At 31.2% G+C, this 13,897-nt stretch overlaps 1 protein-coding gene across 1 annotated transcript in view; it reads left to right on the top strand.

Moving 5' to 3' along the window:
- Window positions 1-13,897, top strand: part of LOC119603549 (serine-rich adhesin for platelets) — a 265,419-nt gene that overhangs the window by 63,773 nt on the left and 187,749 nt on the right. The window contains exon 2 of the mRNA XM_037955594.1: window positions 4,724-5,486. Coding sequence (XP_037811522.1) covers window positions 4,990-5,486 — 497 coding nt within the window. The 5' untranslated portion in view covers window positions 4,724-4,989. The remainder of the gene's footprint in view (window positions 1-4,723; window positions 5,487-13,897) is intronic.

Raw genomic sequence — 13,897 nt, 5'->3', positions numbered from 1 at the left:
TTATGAAATGAAGTCAAGGAAGCTTTAAATTTACTAAGTATATAAATGTCTAATATTTTAAATAAAAATTTTGCAATACTACCTGATTAGTAAGTCTAGTTTACAAGGTTTTTTTGTTGGTAATAAGTTTAGAAAAGTAATATTGTTGATTTTAAAAAGGAAAGCCAGATGGACAGACAAACATATACTGGTAGACGGTTATTGATTAACCTTTTTCGCTATCTATAAAGATTTGTTCATAATAACGTTAAATTTGATCGTGCAAAATTTGAGAACTCAAGCTGTTATAGTTGCTCAGAAATACGAATTTTAGTGGGAATTAACCACGCCCACTTTTTCCTAAATGTTAGTATGAAAGTCAAAGCTGAGCGTACGAAATTTAAGGACCCAAGCTGTTATAGTTTCTTAAATATAAGAATTTTATTATCTAATTCATTTAGGAAAAGCCCCGCCCACTTTTGCTAATCTGCCCAAGATTTCCTAAATGTTCATATGAATGTCAAAGTTTAGAGTACAAAATTTAAGAACTCAAGCTGTTATAGTTTCTACAGATATACAAATTTTAATATATAATTCATATAGGAGATGCCACGCCCACTATTACCAGTCCTCTAATTTTCTCCCATGTGTATAACAAAGTTGTTGAATTTGAAGTTTCTTTAATATAAGACTTTTAATATGCATTTTGTATATGGGCGTGGCGTTCCACTTGACATTTCAAAACGAAATGCCAGGATTAGTTTCTACTAGACAAATTCCTTATTTTAGTATTCAAAAGTGACCACTAAACACTTGATCCGATAGTTTTTGACTTAGTAAGACTCATGAGTTCATTATTATAAGATCTGTCGGTAAAATTAACTTTAAAATGCTAAATAATTATTTTGGACGGGCAAAGAACAGATCACAGGTTTTCTATTCATCTCTCTCTCTCCATTTCTGGCACAAAGTTCCGGAATAATGTAACAACACGAAGAACTAATCGAAAATCAAAAAAGTTGTATTCATATCAACCAATGTCATTATGACTACGCTGCATAATAGCAAATTCTACGAGAATAAGTCCTATCACTTTCCAACACCTTTATGAAGTGTACCTCTAGTAGATTAGTACTTAAGACCGAAAGTTGTAGGTTCGATTCCAAACAGAAACATAAGAGCAAATTCTGCGAGAATCAATCCTATCACTTTCCAACACCTTTATGATGTGTACCTCCAGTAGATTAGTAGCAGAAGTCGTGGGTTCGATTCCTAACAGAAGCGTAAGAGCGCAGAATAGACCCGATGGAGGTTTATGTGTACATATTTCTTCGGATTTGGTGTAACGTACATCCTCCTTTCAAACTAACACATTTGGGTAAGGTATAGTTTAGTCAGCTTTGAGCGACTATAATTTCTTATGAATTGACCTTTGAACGCAATTATCGACCGATGTTCAGAAGCTCAGTTTCCAGGGCTTAGTTCTATGGAATTGTACTAGAATATAATTTCACCTAAAGCTTAGCAATGTTAATGAAAGTGTGCCTACGTTACACTGTTTTTTTAGCAAACTCTACTTGTGTGTGCATCATCTTGTCCAACTTAGTCTTTCTTTCGTCCCCTCTCGTTTTGGATTATCCTATAAGATCTCTAAGGTCCTACCAGCGGTTTCATTATTCCAGGTTGATGTGTGAAATTCGCTTGTCCACTTATGTTGTGTGAAGTGGGTCTGTAGTCATCAGGTTTACTTCCTTAAGATTCCTTTATATCAGATACATATCTCATTCTTTCTCTCTTTCATTGTTGTTTAGCTCAAAGTGACTACCACATGTTGATCACAGCCCTTGTAATAGCTAAAACTTAAGCATATCTGTTAGTAACATCCTAATTACCTTCCGGCTATCGGAAAGCATGTTAACTTCTGATGATGTTATATTTAATCCAATATATTATACACAATCCTTTAAAGCTCGGGCTTCCGCTAGGAAACTATTTTAGTGATTAGATAGTTGGTTGTATATTTCGGTTTCTGAGGCCTATTTGAACTACCAGTTTAGATCAGTCTGTTTAGCAACAGATTTATATGGGTGTTTGTTGTAATGTTTCTCTTGACCATAATCTTCTATCAGAGATCAGTGTCTTAAATTTACCGACAAATTCTGCCTCTAGTATAAGATCGGGATTCAATGTGTTCACTAAATATTAATGATATGTCCTACAGCTTATGTACGTTTCAATTGGTAGAATATCCAGAATATCCACAGCTTTGGCCGATGTACTTCCTGTATCCATGATTATACAGGCCTGGCAATTTTTTAACCCATAGATCAAAGTATACTTTTCTAAAGGATTAAGCAGCGCTGCATCCAAATCACATCCATCCATGACTTTAGATTTTCCAGATATCGTGTTATAATGTTTGAAAAACTCCGCCTTTGGTCACATTTGAGACGCTATATTAGGGCGATGATACATCAATGTTGGGTAACAAAAGGCTATCAAAGTATAAATACCTTTAAACACTAAACCTTGCCTAAGAAACAGGGTTCGTTGTACTTAGATATGTTTGTCTTTCTGGAGAAAATATCGCCCTTATTCTCATAGTCTCAACATAGTCTCTGTCATATCAACGAAAACACCACAACATCATAATTAACGTCTTTAACAATTGCTCTTCTATGGCTCTTTTGCATTCTAAGTGGGCACATTGTGGTGGTTGGCAGTGCTGGAGCTGTTTAGCCCGATACTGGCAAGTTCTCTGCTCTTTTGCCACGTACCAGTGCGAATCTCTTGAATAGTGATAGTAGCACTAGTACTGCCCTCTTGATTAAGCCCTGCTAGGGTTATGTTAAGTGTTCTTACCGTATAACAAAAAAGCTTTTCATTTTTTGGTTCTCCAATCTGTAACCGAACGAAAAACTTAGCATATCTATACTTTACTCAAAATTGTGTTAATTTTCCACGAAAATTTTAAAAGTACAACTTAGATTAGTTTGAAGGGACACAAAGGGACACTGCGACCCATGTGTGAATCTTTTGTGCAGCTCATTGGTTCACTATATAAGTTTTAGTTCACACACGAAGGTAACTGGTTTAGTTGTTGAAAGGTTGAAGATGTCTTTTTGGAGCTTAGCAAGGTAGCACCCAAGATCATAGCTCTGCGAAACCTTAATGTTGAGCAGTTACATAAGATATGTTCTGAGGTTTACTCTTGTAGGCCACAGAATCTGCATAGATTCGTTGAAAAGTTGCCTAGAATGAATTGATGGTATCTGAAGCTACAATGTCCAGTAAGTAATCCCGTTAGTACTCTGAGATCGCTTTCATAGTACACTGTCAAAAGGATTTCCCTTTGATAGTGTAATGAAACGTTTTGTCTGTCTGAGCCCTGGTATTGCTTTCCAATGGCGAAGAAATTTATATTTCACCCAAGAGTCATATTTAGCTTTGGCGTATCTTCGGGTAATGCCAAAGAAGAGCTCAGGGCCGATTAGTTGGCGATGACTAGGCAGTCAGCCCTTTCATTGCCAGAGTGATCCTCATGGCCAGGTATCCAACACAAAGTCAGTTTGTTGTGTTTACCTAACTCATTGAGTGAAGTCAAGCAGTCCATTACAACACCCGATTTTACCTCCTATGACAATAAGGCCTTGAGTAATGCTTGGCTATCCGATATTATAAAAATTCTTAATCCTTTGGTTATTCTACTAACGCACTCCCTAGCACAATCTTTCTGCTTGAAAGATTGGAGCAAAGTGTCCAAGAGGGATGGTCTTTTGGAATTTGGGCCCATAAATTTTCGCCGTTTATTTGTTTGGACCCATTTGTGAACCAAACTTGATCAGCTTTTTCTTGCCACCAAGTTTGATCAGTCCATAAGTCCCCATTCGTTATAAGAACCTCAAATTATCTATCGAAAGACATAGTTGGTGACCCATAGTTGGGGGGAAAAAAAGTACAACTTAGGTTATTTTACCTTGTTGTCACTGAGATATTAGAATATAATGTAATAATGTAATTTGTGCAAACCTTATTTGCGCAAATTTAAAAAGTTTTGAAATGTTGTATGTGCAACATGATCTGGCGGCAAACTTTAATACTTACAACAATGATTACAAACATAATATACAAACAAACTATAATACAATGTGTAACAAAACATTGAGAGTGGAATACCATCCAAAAAGTAACAACAACTAGAACTAAAAGACCAATAGAGGGCACTTACCCCCAAACAAAGAAATAATAAAGGGAAACAACCACAAAAAATACACAATTGCAATTCTTGATTAATATGTAATTGTATTCTAAACTTAAGACATTATTACTCATACGCCCTGTTTAACTTTTACAAATGAAACAGGGCGTATGAGTAATATTATATTATTATTTTTTTTTTTGAGTGCAAATAAATTTCAAAATTTTATTTTATTAGTTAAGCATATTATTTTACATTTAAACTTATAAAAAGGCGATTAGTTTAACTTACATTACTGGGTTGGCTTAAAACAGTAATATAAAGTATTAAATCATATAAATAGCAAATAAATAAATAAAATAAAAGTAAATAAGTAAAAATATATTACAAAAAACCGGCTCAAAAAGTCAATGAATTACAAAAATAACACAAATAAATTATAAAAAAAAATTGAGAAAAAAAAATCAAATAAATGTTTAAAATAAAAATTTTAAATAACATTATTTATTTTACTTATTTTTTTTTCTTTTTCATTTCAAATTTTAGTTAAACAACTTATCAAATAGTTGGCAAAAAAATCAAAAAAAAAAAAAAATCAATAATCAAAAAGAAACCAAAAACCTCTTTCAAAGCAAAACAACCAAACTTAAGAGAAAAATCAATAAGAAAAAAATATAAAAATAAAATTGTGTTTGTAAATAAGTTTTTCTTTTGAAATACAAACTTTATAAAAAAACAAAACATATTGCAAAGCATCCATCAACAAAGACAACAAAATATCAAAAAAAAAAATATAGAAATAAAAAAACATCATGTCGGCCTTTAAGGCCAGCGATGCAATGAAAGCACATGGTGGCTTAAACATTGTTAATAACAATACTTGCAACAAAAATAACAAACAACAACAACAAGTTAACAAAATGCTAAAGAACAGGTTCTTAAAAAATACAATAAAATCCTCAACAGCAACAACAACAACAACATCATCATTATCATGTATAACTTCAACATTATTGTCAACAATACCAACAGCAATAAAAACACCACAACCATCAACGTCTTCGTCATCATCACCATCTTTAACAATTGCTCTTCTATTGATCGTTTGCATTCTAAGTGGCCACATTGTGGTGGCCGGCAGTGCTGGTGCTGTACGACCCGGTACTGGCAATCCCTCAGCACGTTTGCCACGTACCAGTGCCAGTCAATTGAATAGCGGTAATAGCACTAGTGGCACTAGTGCTGCCTATAAATTGGCTGCCAAATCATTGAACAGCTCTAACACTCGCAACGGCAATTTACGCACAAGGTGAGTACAAACAAACAGACAAACAAAATCTTAAACAAATTGTTAAACATTTTCAAGTAGTACGAGTTCAGCATGATGACCACTTATCTTTTATTTTGTCTTCAGGTTGTTGTTATTGTTTTTTTTTCTAGTTTATGGTTAAAATATGAAGAATGGTTAAAGTTAGCCGAAGAAATATTTTATAATTTTTGCAAAAATATTTTTATATGTAATTTTTGTTAGTTGAAATGAGTGATTAAAATAATTCACTCTTTAGATTGCGTCCAGTAGTTTGTCTACAATGTTTAAAGGGGAAGACAAGCAGTCAGACAGGCAGACAGACAGACTGTCCAGTCTATAGTCTAATCTATAGTCTGGTCTATAGTCTAGTCTATAGTCTGGTCTAAAGTCTAGTCTATAGTCTAGTCTATAGTCTAGTCTATAGTCTGGTCTATAGTCTGGTCTATAGTCTAGTCTATAGTCTGGTCTATAGTCTAGTCTATAGTCTAGTCTATAGTCTGGTCTATAGTCTAGTCTATAGTCTAGTCTATAGTATGGTCTATAGTCTAGTCTATAGTCTAGTCTACAGTCTAGTCTGTAGTCTAGTCTATAGTCTAGTCTATAGTCTAGTCTATAGTCTAGTCTATAGTCTAGTCTATAGTCTAGTCTATAGTCTAGTCTATAGTCTAGTCTATAGTCTAGTCTATAGTCTAGTCTACAGTCTAGTCTATAGTCTAGTCTAGTCTAGTCTAGTCTATAGTCTAGTCTATAGTCTAGTCTATAGTCTAGTCTATAGTCTAGTCTATAGTCTAGTCTATAGTCTAGTCTATTCTAGTCTAGTCTATAGTCTAGTCTATAGTCTAGTCTATAGTCTAGTCTATAGTCTAGTCTATAGTCTAGTCTATAGTCTAGTCTATAGTCTAGTCTATAGTCTAGTCTATAGTCTAGTCTATAGTCTAGTCTATAGTCTAGTCTATAGTCTAGTCTATAGTCTAGTCTATAGTCTAGTCTATAGTCTAGTCTATAGTCTAGTCTATAGTCTAGTCTATAGTCTAGTCTATAGTCTAGTCTATAGTCTAGTCTATAGTCTAGTCTATAGTCTAGTCTATAGTCTAGTCTATAGTCTAGTCTATAGTCTAGTCTATAGTCTAGTCTATAGTCTAGTCTATAGTCTAGTCTATAGTCTAGTCTATAGTCTAGTCTATAGTCTAGTCTATAGTCTAGTCTATAGTCTAGTCTATAGTCTAGTCTATAGTCTAGTCTATAGTCTAGTCTATAGTCTAGTCTATAGTCTAGATTATAGACTAGACTTGACTATAGACTGACTATAGACTAGACTACAGACTATACTACAGACTAAACTATAAACTAGACTATACTATGAACTAAACTATACATAGATAAAACTATAGACTAGACAATAGACAAGACTAGATTATATACTATCTTCTTGACTATAGACTACACTATAGACTATATAATATATATTCCAGGCGAAGCGACATAAATATTCCTTTAGAATTAATCGTTGTAGCTCTCTTAATTCCCATAATTTGTTTGCATCATTCATTACAACATTTCATGCGTTTGAGTGAAAGGTCTCGCGCTTCCTAAACCTCAAACCACAATTCAATGAATCGAAAAACACATTCACATCAATTTTTACACTAAAGCAACCAACCGCCTTAAAATTGACTTACGCAAAAATATATTTTATAAATTTAATTAATCTGACAGTTAACAAATCATCAAATAAAAACAAAAATCAATTTAGGCATTGGCTAAATACTTTGAGAAAAAAAACTGACAATCAATAGAGAAAGGTGTTTTTTTCATTGTGTTGTTGCGGCCCTTAAACTTCAACTAGAAAATTAACATCAAATGACAATTTTTCATATGATGCAGATGATTTTGTAAAAATAAAAACAGTTGACCCATTTATTAAATAAGTTTTTATTATGAATGTTTAGTAATGTATTGTGGTTTTTATTATTTGATGGAATATTATATGTTTTGTTTTATTTTCATTTCTTTTCTTTCTCTTATCTTCAGAGTTAAAGTTGAAAATGAAAAAAAAAAATGTAAATGTAGTTAATCATTAAATAAATGGCATATAAACTAAAAGTAACAAATACCAAAAAAAAAATAAAAAAAAAATAAAAAACAAATTAACATAATCTCATAATCATAGGAAAAGCAATAACAACAACAGTAACAGCTACTTACATTTAAACAACAAAAATAAATAAATTAAATATATAAAAAACAATTTACATATGTTATCAATTTACAACTAAAGTAACAACAACTACTATAGCAACAGAGAGATAAGTTTACAAAGACACAAAAACAAATAAAATGCAAAAATAAATATTAAAGAAAATAAAAAAGCATAAAAACAAAACTAAAAACATTTCAAATAAATAAATAAATGAATAGTAACTAAAACAGGTTTGTTGCCTAAGTCTTTCGTTTTCATTTGAAATCTTTGAATTTTTTTCATATTTTTTTTATTTTCGAGAGAGCAAATTTTATTTGTAGACTTGGAACAAAAATCAAAATAAACAAATATGAAAATGACAGAAAATGACATTAAATACGAGAAGCAAAAAAAAAAAAAAACAACAACTAGAAAATAAATTGTAAAAATAGCAAAAACAAACCAGTCGTATTGAATGGAAATAAAAGAAAACATAAATCCAGCAAACATTAAAACTAAAAGAATATTTTATATACATAATACATACATATGTAATACACATACATATTTAATAAGATTCATTTTCCATGGTAATCGTAGCTTAGAACTTGAGGTTACCAAATCTAGGGTTTCTTTTATAATACAACAAGAACAACAACCATAAAGTACAAATTCGTTAAATTTTTCTACAAAATGAAGAGCAAATTTGTTGTTGTCTTTTGTGCAGAGTTTATAAAAATAAACTTGGAAAATTACTGCTACAACAAAGCAGTAAGTCTAGATATTGGATTTCAGAACTTTTTTAAGATGAGGGTCAATTCAATGTAGTTCTCAGTTAAGAACATTGAGGTCTCTTTAAATGAAATGGAATTTGCAGATTTTTAGGAATATTCCATTAGTTGTAAATTACATACAGCTTTACATTGTTTACATCATATAAATTTTGTGTAAAATATTGTTTTAAACTTATTTTAGACCAGAATGCAGACTAGACTTTAGACTAGACTATAGACTAGACTATAGACTAGACTATAGACTAGACTATAGACTAGACTATAGACTAGACTATAGACTAGACTATAGACTAGACTATAGACTAGACTATAGACTAGACTATAGACTAGACTATAGACTAGACTATAGACTAGACTATAGACTAGACTATAGACTAGACTATAGACTAGACTATAGACTAGACTATAGACTAGACTATAGACTAGACTATAGACTAGACTATAGACTAGACTATAGACTAGACTATAGACTAGACTATAGACTAGACTATAGACTAGACTATAGACTAGACTATAGACTAGACTATAGACTAGACTATAGACTAGACTATAGACTAGACTATAGACTAGACTATAGACTAGACTATAGACTAGACTATAGACTAGACTATAGACTAGACTATAGACTAGACTATAGACTAGACTATAGACTAGACTATAGACTAGACTATAGACTAGACTATAGACTAGACTATAGACTAGACTATAGACTAGACTATAGACTAGACTATAGACTAGACTATAGACTAGACTATAGACTAGACTATAGACTAGACTATAGACTAGACTATAGACTAGACTATAGACTAGACTATAGACTAGACTATAGACTAGACTATAGACTAGACTATAGACTAGACTATAGACTAGACTATAGACTAGACTATAGACTAGACTATAGACTAGACTATAGACTAGACTATAGACTAGACTATAGACTAGACTATAGACTAGACTATAGACTAGACTATAGACTAGACTATAGACTAGACTATAAACTAGACTATAGACTAGACAATAGACTAGACTATAGACTAGACTATAGACTAGACTATAGACTATATTCTAGTCTATAGTCTAGTATATATATTCTATTCTAGTATATATATATTTGCTCTATAGTCTAGTATATAGTCTAGTCTATAGTCTAGTCTATAGTCTAGTCTATAGTCTAGTCTATAGTCTAGTCTATAGTCTAGTCTATAGTCTAGTCTATAGTCTAGTCTATAGTCTAGTCTATAGTCTAGTCTATAGTCTAGTCTATAGTCTAGTCTATTGTCTAGTCTATTGTCTAGTCTATAGTCTAGTCTATAGTCTACTAGTCTATAGTAGTCTAGTCTTATAGTCTAGTCTATAGTCTAGTCTATAGTCTCGTCTATAGTCTAGTCTATAGTCTAGTCTATAGTCTAGTCTATAGTCTAGTCTATAGTCTAGTCTATAGTCTAGTCTATGCTATGTCTAGTCTATAGTCTAGTCTATAGCTAGTCTATAGTCTAGTCTATAGTCTAGTCTATAGTCTAGTCTATAGTCTAGTCTATAGTCTAGTCTATATCTAGTCTATCTAGGTCTAGTCTATAGTCTAGTCTATAGTCTAGTCTAAGTCTAGTCTATAGTCTAGTCTATAGTCTAGTCTATAGTTAGTCTATAGTCTAGTCTATAGTCTAGTCTATAGTCTCGTCTATAGTCTAGTCTATAGTCTAGTCTATAGTCTAGTCTATAGTCTAGTCTATAGTCTAGTCTATAGTCTTAGTCTAGTCTATAGTCTATTCTATAGTCTAGTCTATAGTCTAGTCTATAGTCTAGTCTATAGTCTAGTCTATAGTCTAGTCTATAGTCTAGTCTATAGTCTAGTCTATAGTCTAGTCTATAGTCTAGTCTATAGTCTAGTCTATAGTCTAGTCTATAGTCTAGTCTATAGTCTAGTCTATAGTCTAGTCTATAGTCTAGTCTATAGTCTAGTCTATAGTCTAGTCTATAGTCTAGTCTATAGTCTAGTCTATAGTCTGCTATAGTCTAGTCTAGTCTAGTCTATAGTCTAGTCTATAGTCTAGTCTATAGTCTAGTCTATAGTCTAGTCTATAGTCTAGTCTATAGTCTAGTCTATAGTCTAGTCTATAGTCTAGTCTATAGTCTAGTCTATAGTCTAGTCTATAGTCTAGTCTATTAGTCTAGTCTATAGTCTAGTCTATAGTCTAGTCTATAGTCTAGTCTATAGTCTAGTCTATAGTCTAGTCTATAGTCTAGTCTATAGTCTAGTCTATAGTCTAGTCTATAGTCTAGTCTATAGTCTAGTCTATAGTCTAGTCTATAGTCTAGTCTATAGTCTAGTCTATAGTCTAGTCTATAGTCTAGTCTATATCTAGTCTATAGTTAGTTCTATAGTCTAGTCTATAGTCTAGTATATAGTCTAGTCTATAGTCTAGTCTATAGTCTAGTCTTAGTCTATCTATAGTCTAGTCTAGTCTATAGTCTAGTCTATAGTCTAGTCTATAGTCTAGTCTATAGTCTAGTCTATAGTCATAGTCTATACTCTAGTCTATAGTCTAGTCTATTGTCTAGTCTATAGTCTAGTTATAGTCTAGTCTATTGTCTACGTCTATAGTCTAGTTTATAGTCTAGTCTATAGTCTAGTCTATAGTCTAGTTTATAGTCTAGTCTATAGTCTAGTCTATAGTCTAGTCTAGTCTAGTCTAGTCTATAGTCTAGTCTATAGTCTAGTCTATAGTTAGTCTATAATCTAATCTATAGTCTAGTCTATAGTCTAGTCTAGTCTATAGTCTAGTCTAATCTATAGTCTAGTCTAATCTATAGTCTAGTCTAATCTATAGTCTAGTCTATAGTCTAATCTATAGTCTAGTCTATAGTCTAGTATATAGTCTAGTCTTTAGTCTAGTCTATAGTCTAGTCGATAGTATAGTCGGTAACCGGCCCAACATATATGATCTGATTTGATGATATCGCGTCAGTGGCTGGTCTGTCAAAGGTCAAAGTGATAGAATGTGTTCTGAAAGAGTCTTTTGTTGCAAAAATAGATGTTTTATCTACTGTGAGGTCTTTCTATTGAACAACTGCACAAAGATTTTTAATTAATTTTATATCTTTAAGGAATTTTTCTCTTAGAACAAGTTTCATGAAGCAAAAACTGAACAAATTTAATTAAATACACAAAAATTTGAAGATTTATAATTCATAATTTATTATACAAGTGAGTTTATAAAATTTTAATTTATAAATTTTAACAAATAGACACATGTTTAATTGAGTCAGTGAGTGAATAAACAAACATTTGCTTTTAAGCTGTTTCAGAACAACCAAAATTATAAACATTTCGCAATTATTTTATTGTGATGTCAATTTCAAAATAAAAATAATAATCAATTATTTAATTTACAATTTTAATAGAAAATAGTAATAAAATTCTATTGATGTTTAAAAATACTTATGTATTATTGAGACAGTTGATAATGTTTGGTATGCAATTTTTATGCCTATAAGAATCTGTTTTCGACACAAATATATTTTTAGTTTTTAATTTTAATAACTTATAGCTACCAAGTTTAAATAAATAAAAAAACTAATTTATTTTATGATAATTTTCTTTAATGAATATATGAGAATGTTTTTTTCAAAGCTATTTTATCAATGACTAAAATATTTAATTGATTTGAATTTAATTTAAAAAGTTCAAAGTTGAAAATTTACGGCCATTTTGCTAACTGTTGGTGGTCATATAAATATTTAATTATTTATGCTGCTGTGAAACTTCTTTACGTTGAAATTGTATCATGAGCCAAACATTTTTCTGCAAAAGCAGTCTTTATCGGAGATTATAGAAAAATAATTCCCTTAGAGACTTTTTCTACAGAAAAGTCTCACTAAAGGTGACACTTTTTCTATAGAAAAAGTGTCGCCTCTAGTGAGACTTTTTCTATAGAAAAAGTGTCACCTTTAGTGAGACTTTTTCTATAGAAAAAGTGTCGCCTTTAGTGAGACTTTTTCTATAGAAAAAGTGTCGCCTTTAGTGAGACTTTTTTTACAGAAAAAGTGTCGCCTTTAGTGAGACTTTTTTTACAGAAAAAGTGTCGCCTTAAGTGAGACCTTTTCTTTAGAAAAAGTGTCGCCTTTAGTGAGACTTTTTCTATAGAAAAAGTGTCGCCTTTAGTGAGACTTTTTCTATAGAAAAAGTGTCGCCTTTAGTGAGACTTTTTCTATAGAAAAAGTGTCGCCTTTAGTTAGACCTTTTCAATAGAAAACGTGTTGGTTTCAGTGATATTTTTCCTATAGAAAAAGTGTCGCCATTATTGAGGTGTCGCCTTTAGTGAGACTTTTTCTATAGAAAAAGTGTCGCCTTTAGTGATACTTTTTGTATAGAAAACGTGTCGCCTTCAGTGAGACTTTTTCTATAGAAAACGTGTCGCCTTCAGTGAGAGTCTCTCTATTAATGAGAGTTTTTCTATATTAAAAGTGTCTCTTTAGTGAGTCTTTTTCTATACAAAAGGTTTTTCCTCTAGTGAGAATTTTTTATGCAAAAATTTTTCCTTAGTGAGCATTTTCTATGAAAAAATTATCTCTTTAAGTAGGAATTTTTCTATAGAAAAAGAGTCTTAAGTGAGAGTTTTTCTATAGAATAAGTGTCTCCTTTAATGAGAGTCTCCGTGGGACTTTTTTTGTGGAAAAAGTGTCTCCTACTTTTCAAACGAAGGAATTTACCTTTTATTTGTTTGTTGGGTATTGTTTTTTAATTCTCTATATTCCTACACAAGTTTTGCATATTCTGGGTAACATCCCCTCTTAATATTTATACTTAAACATGACCTATAAATTATCAACTCAAAACAAACTTTCTAAATTCTATTCTAAATCTGTTTCATAAGAACATAATTATTAAGTATATGTTCTTAATAAGAGTAATTTTTACCAATTTGATGTTTTCAGCGGAATTTATTGCTTAAATTACTAGTTCCTAAACTTTGAGTTTATTTGTTTTTGCCATAAACTCAAGGAAGTTGAGAAAATAACAAAAATACAATTATACAAAATTTGCATACTTCTGCAATAAATTTAAAAAAAATTCTTGTATAAAAAATGTTGCAAAATTAATTGCTTAATTAACATTAAAGACGAAATTAATATTTTCTTATTCAAAACTTATGTTCAAAATCATAAACAAATTTGTTGTAGTTCTAAATTATTTTTATGTCTTCACATTAATTGCCAAATTGATTAATTAATTGTTATAATTTATTTGAACTTCAAAATGGAATAAAAAATAAATCAATAAAAAATGCCTATGTTTTTTTTTCTCAAAATAGAGGGAGTGTCCCCAAGATAACCCGTTTGAATGTCTAAACAAATAATTGTTATTCTCAAAGAAAAAGTTGAAAGACGAAACTCTCACTAAAGGCGACACCTTTTCTATAGAAAAAATCTCACTATAG

The sequence above is a fragment of the Lucilia sericata genome, unplaced genomic scaffold (genome assembly GCF_015586225.1).
Source record: "Lucilia sericata isolate MDLA Ls3-8-SP2 unplaced genomic scaffold, ASM1558622v1 Contig000311F_arrow, whole genome shotgun sequence".
Classification (NCBI taxonomy): domain Eukaryota; kingdom Metazoa; phylum Arthropoda; class Insecta; order Diptera; family Calliphoridae; genus Lucilia; species Lucilia sericata.
The sequence above is the reverse complement of the archived record's forward strand: the minus strand, read 5'-3'. Positions and strand labels throughout refer to the sequence as shown.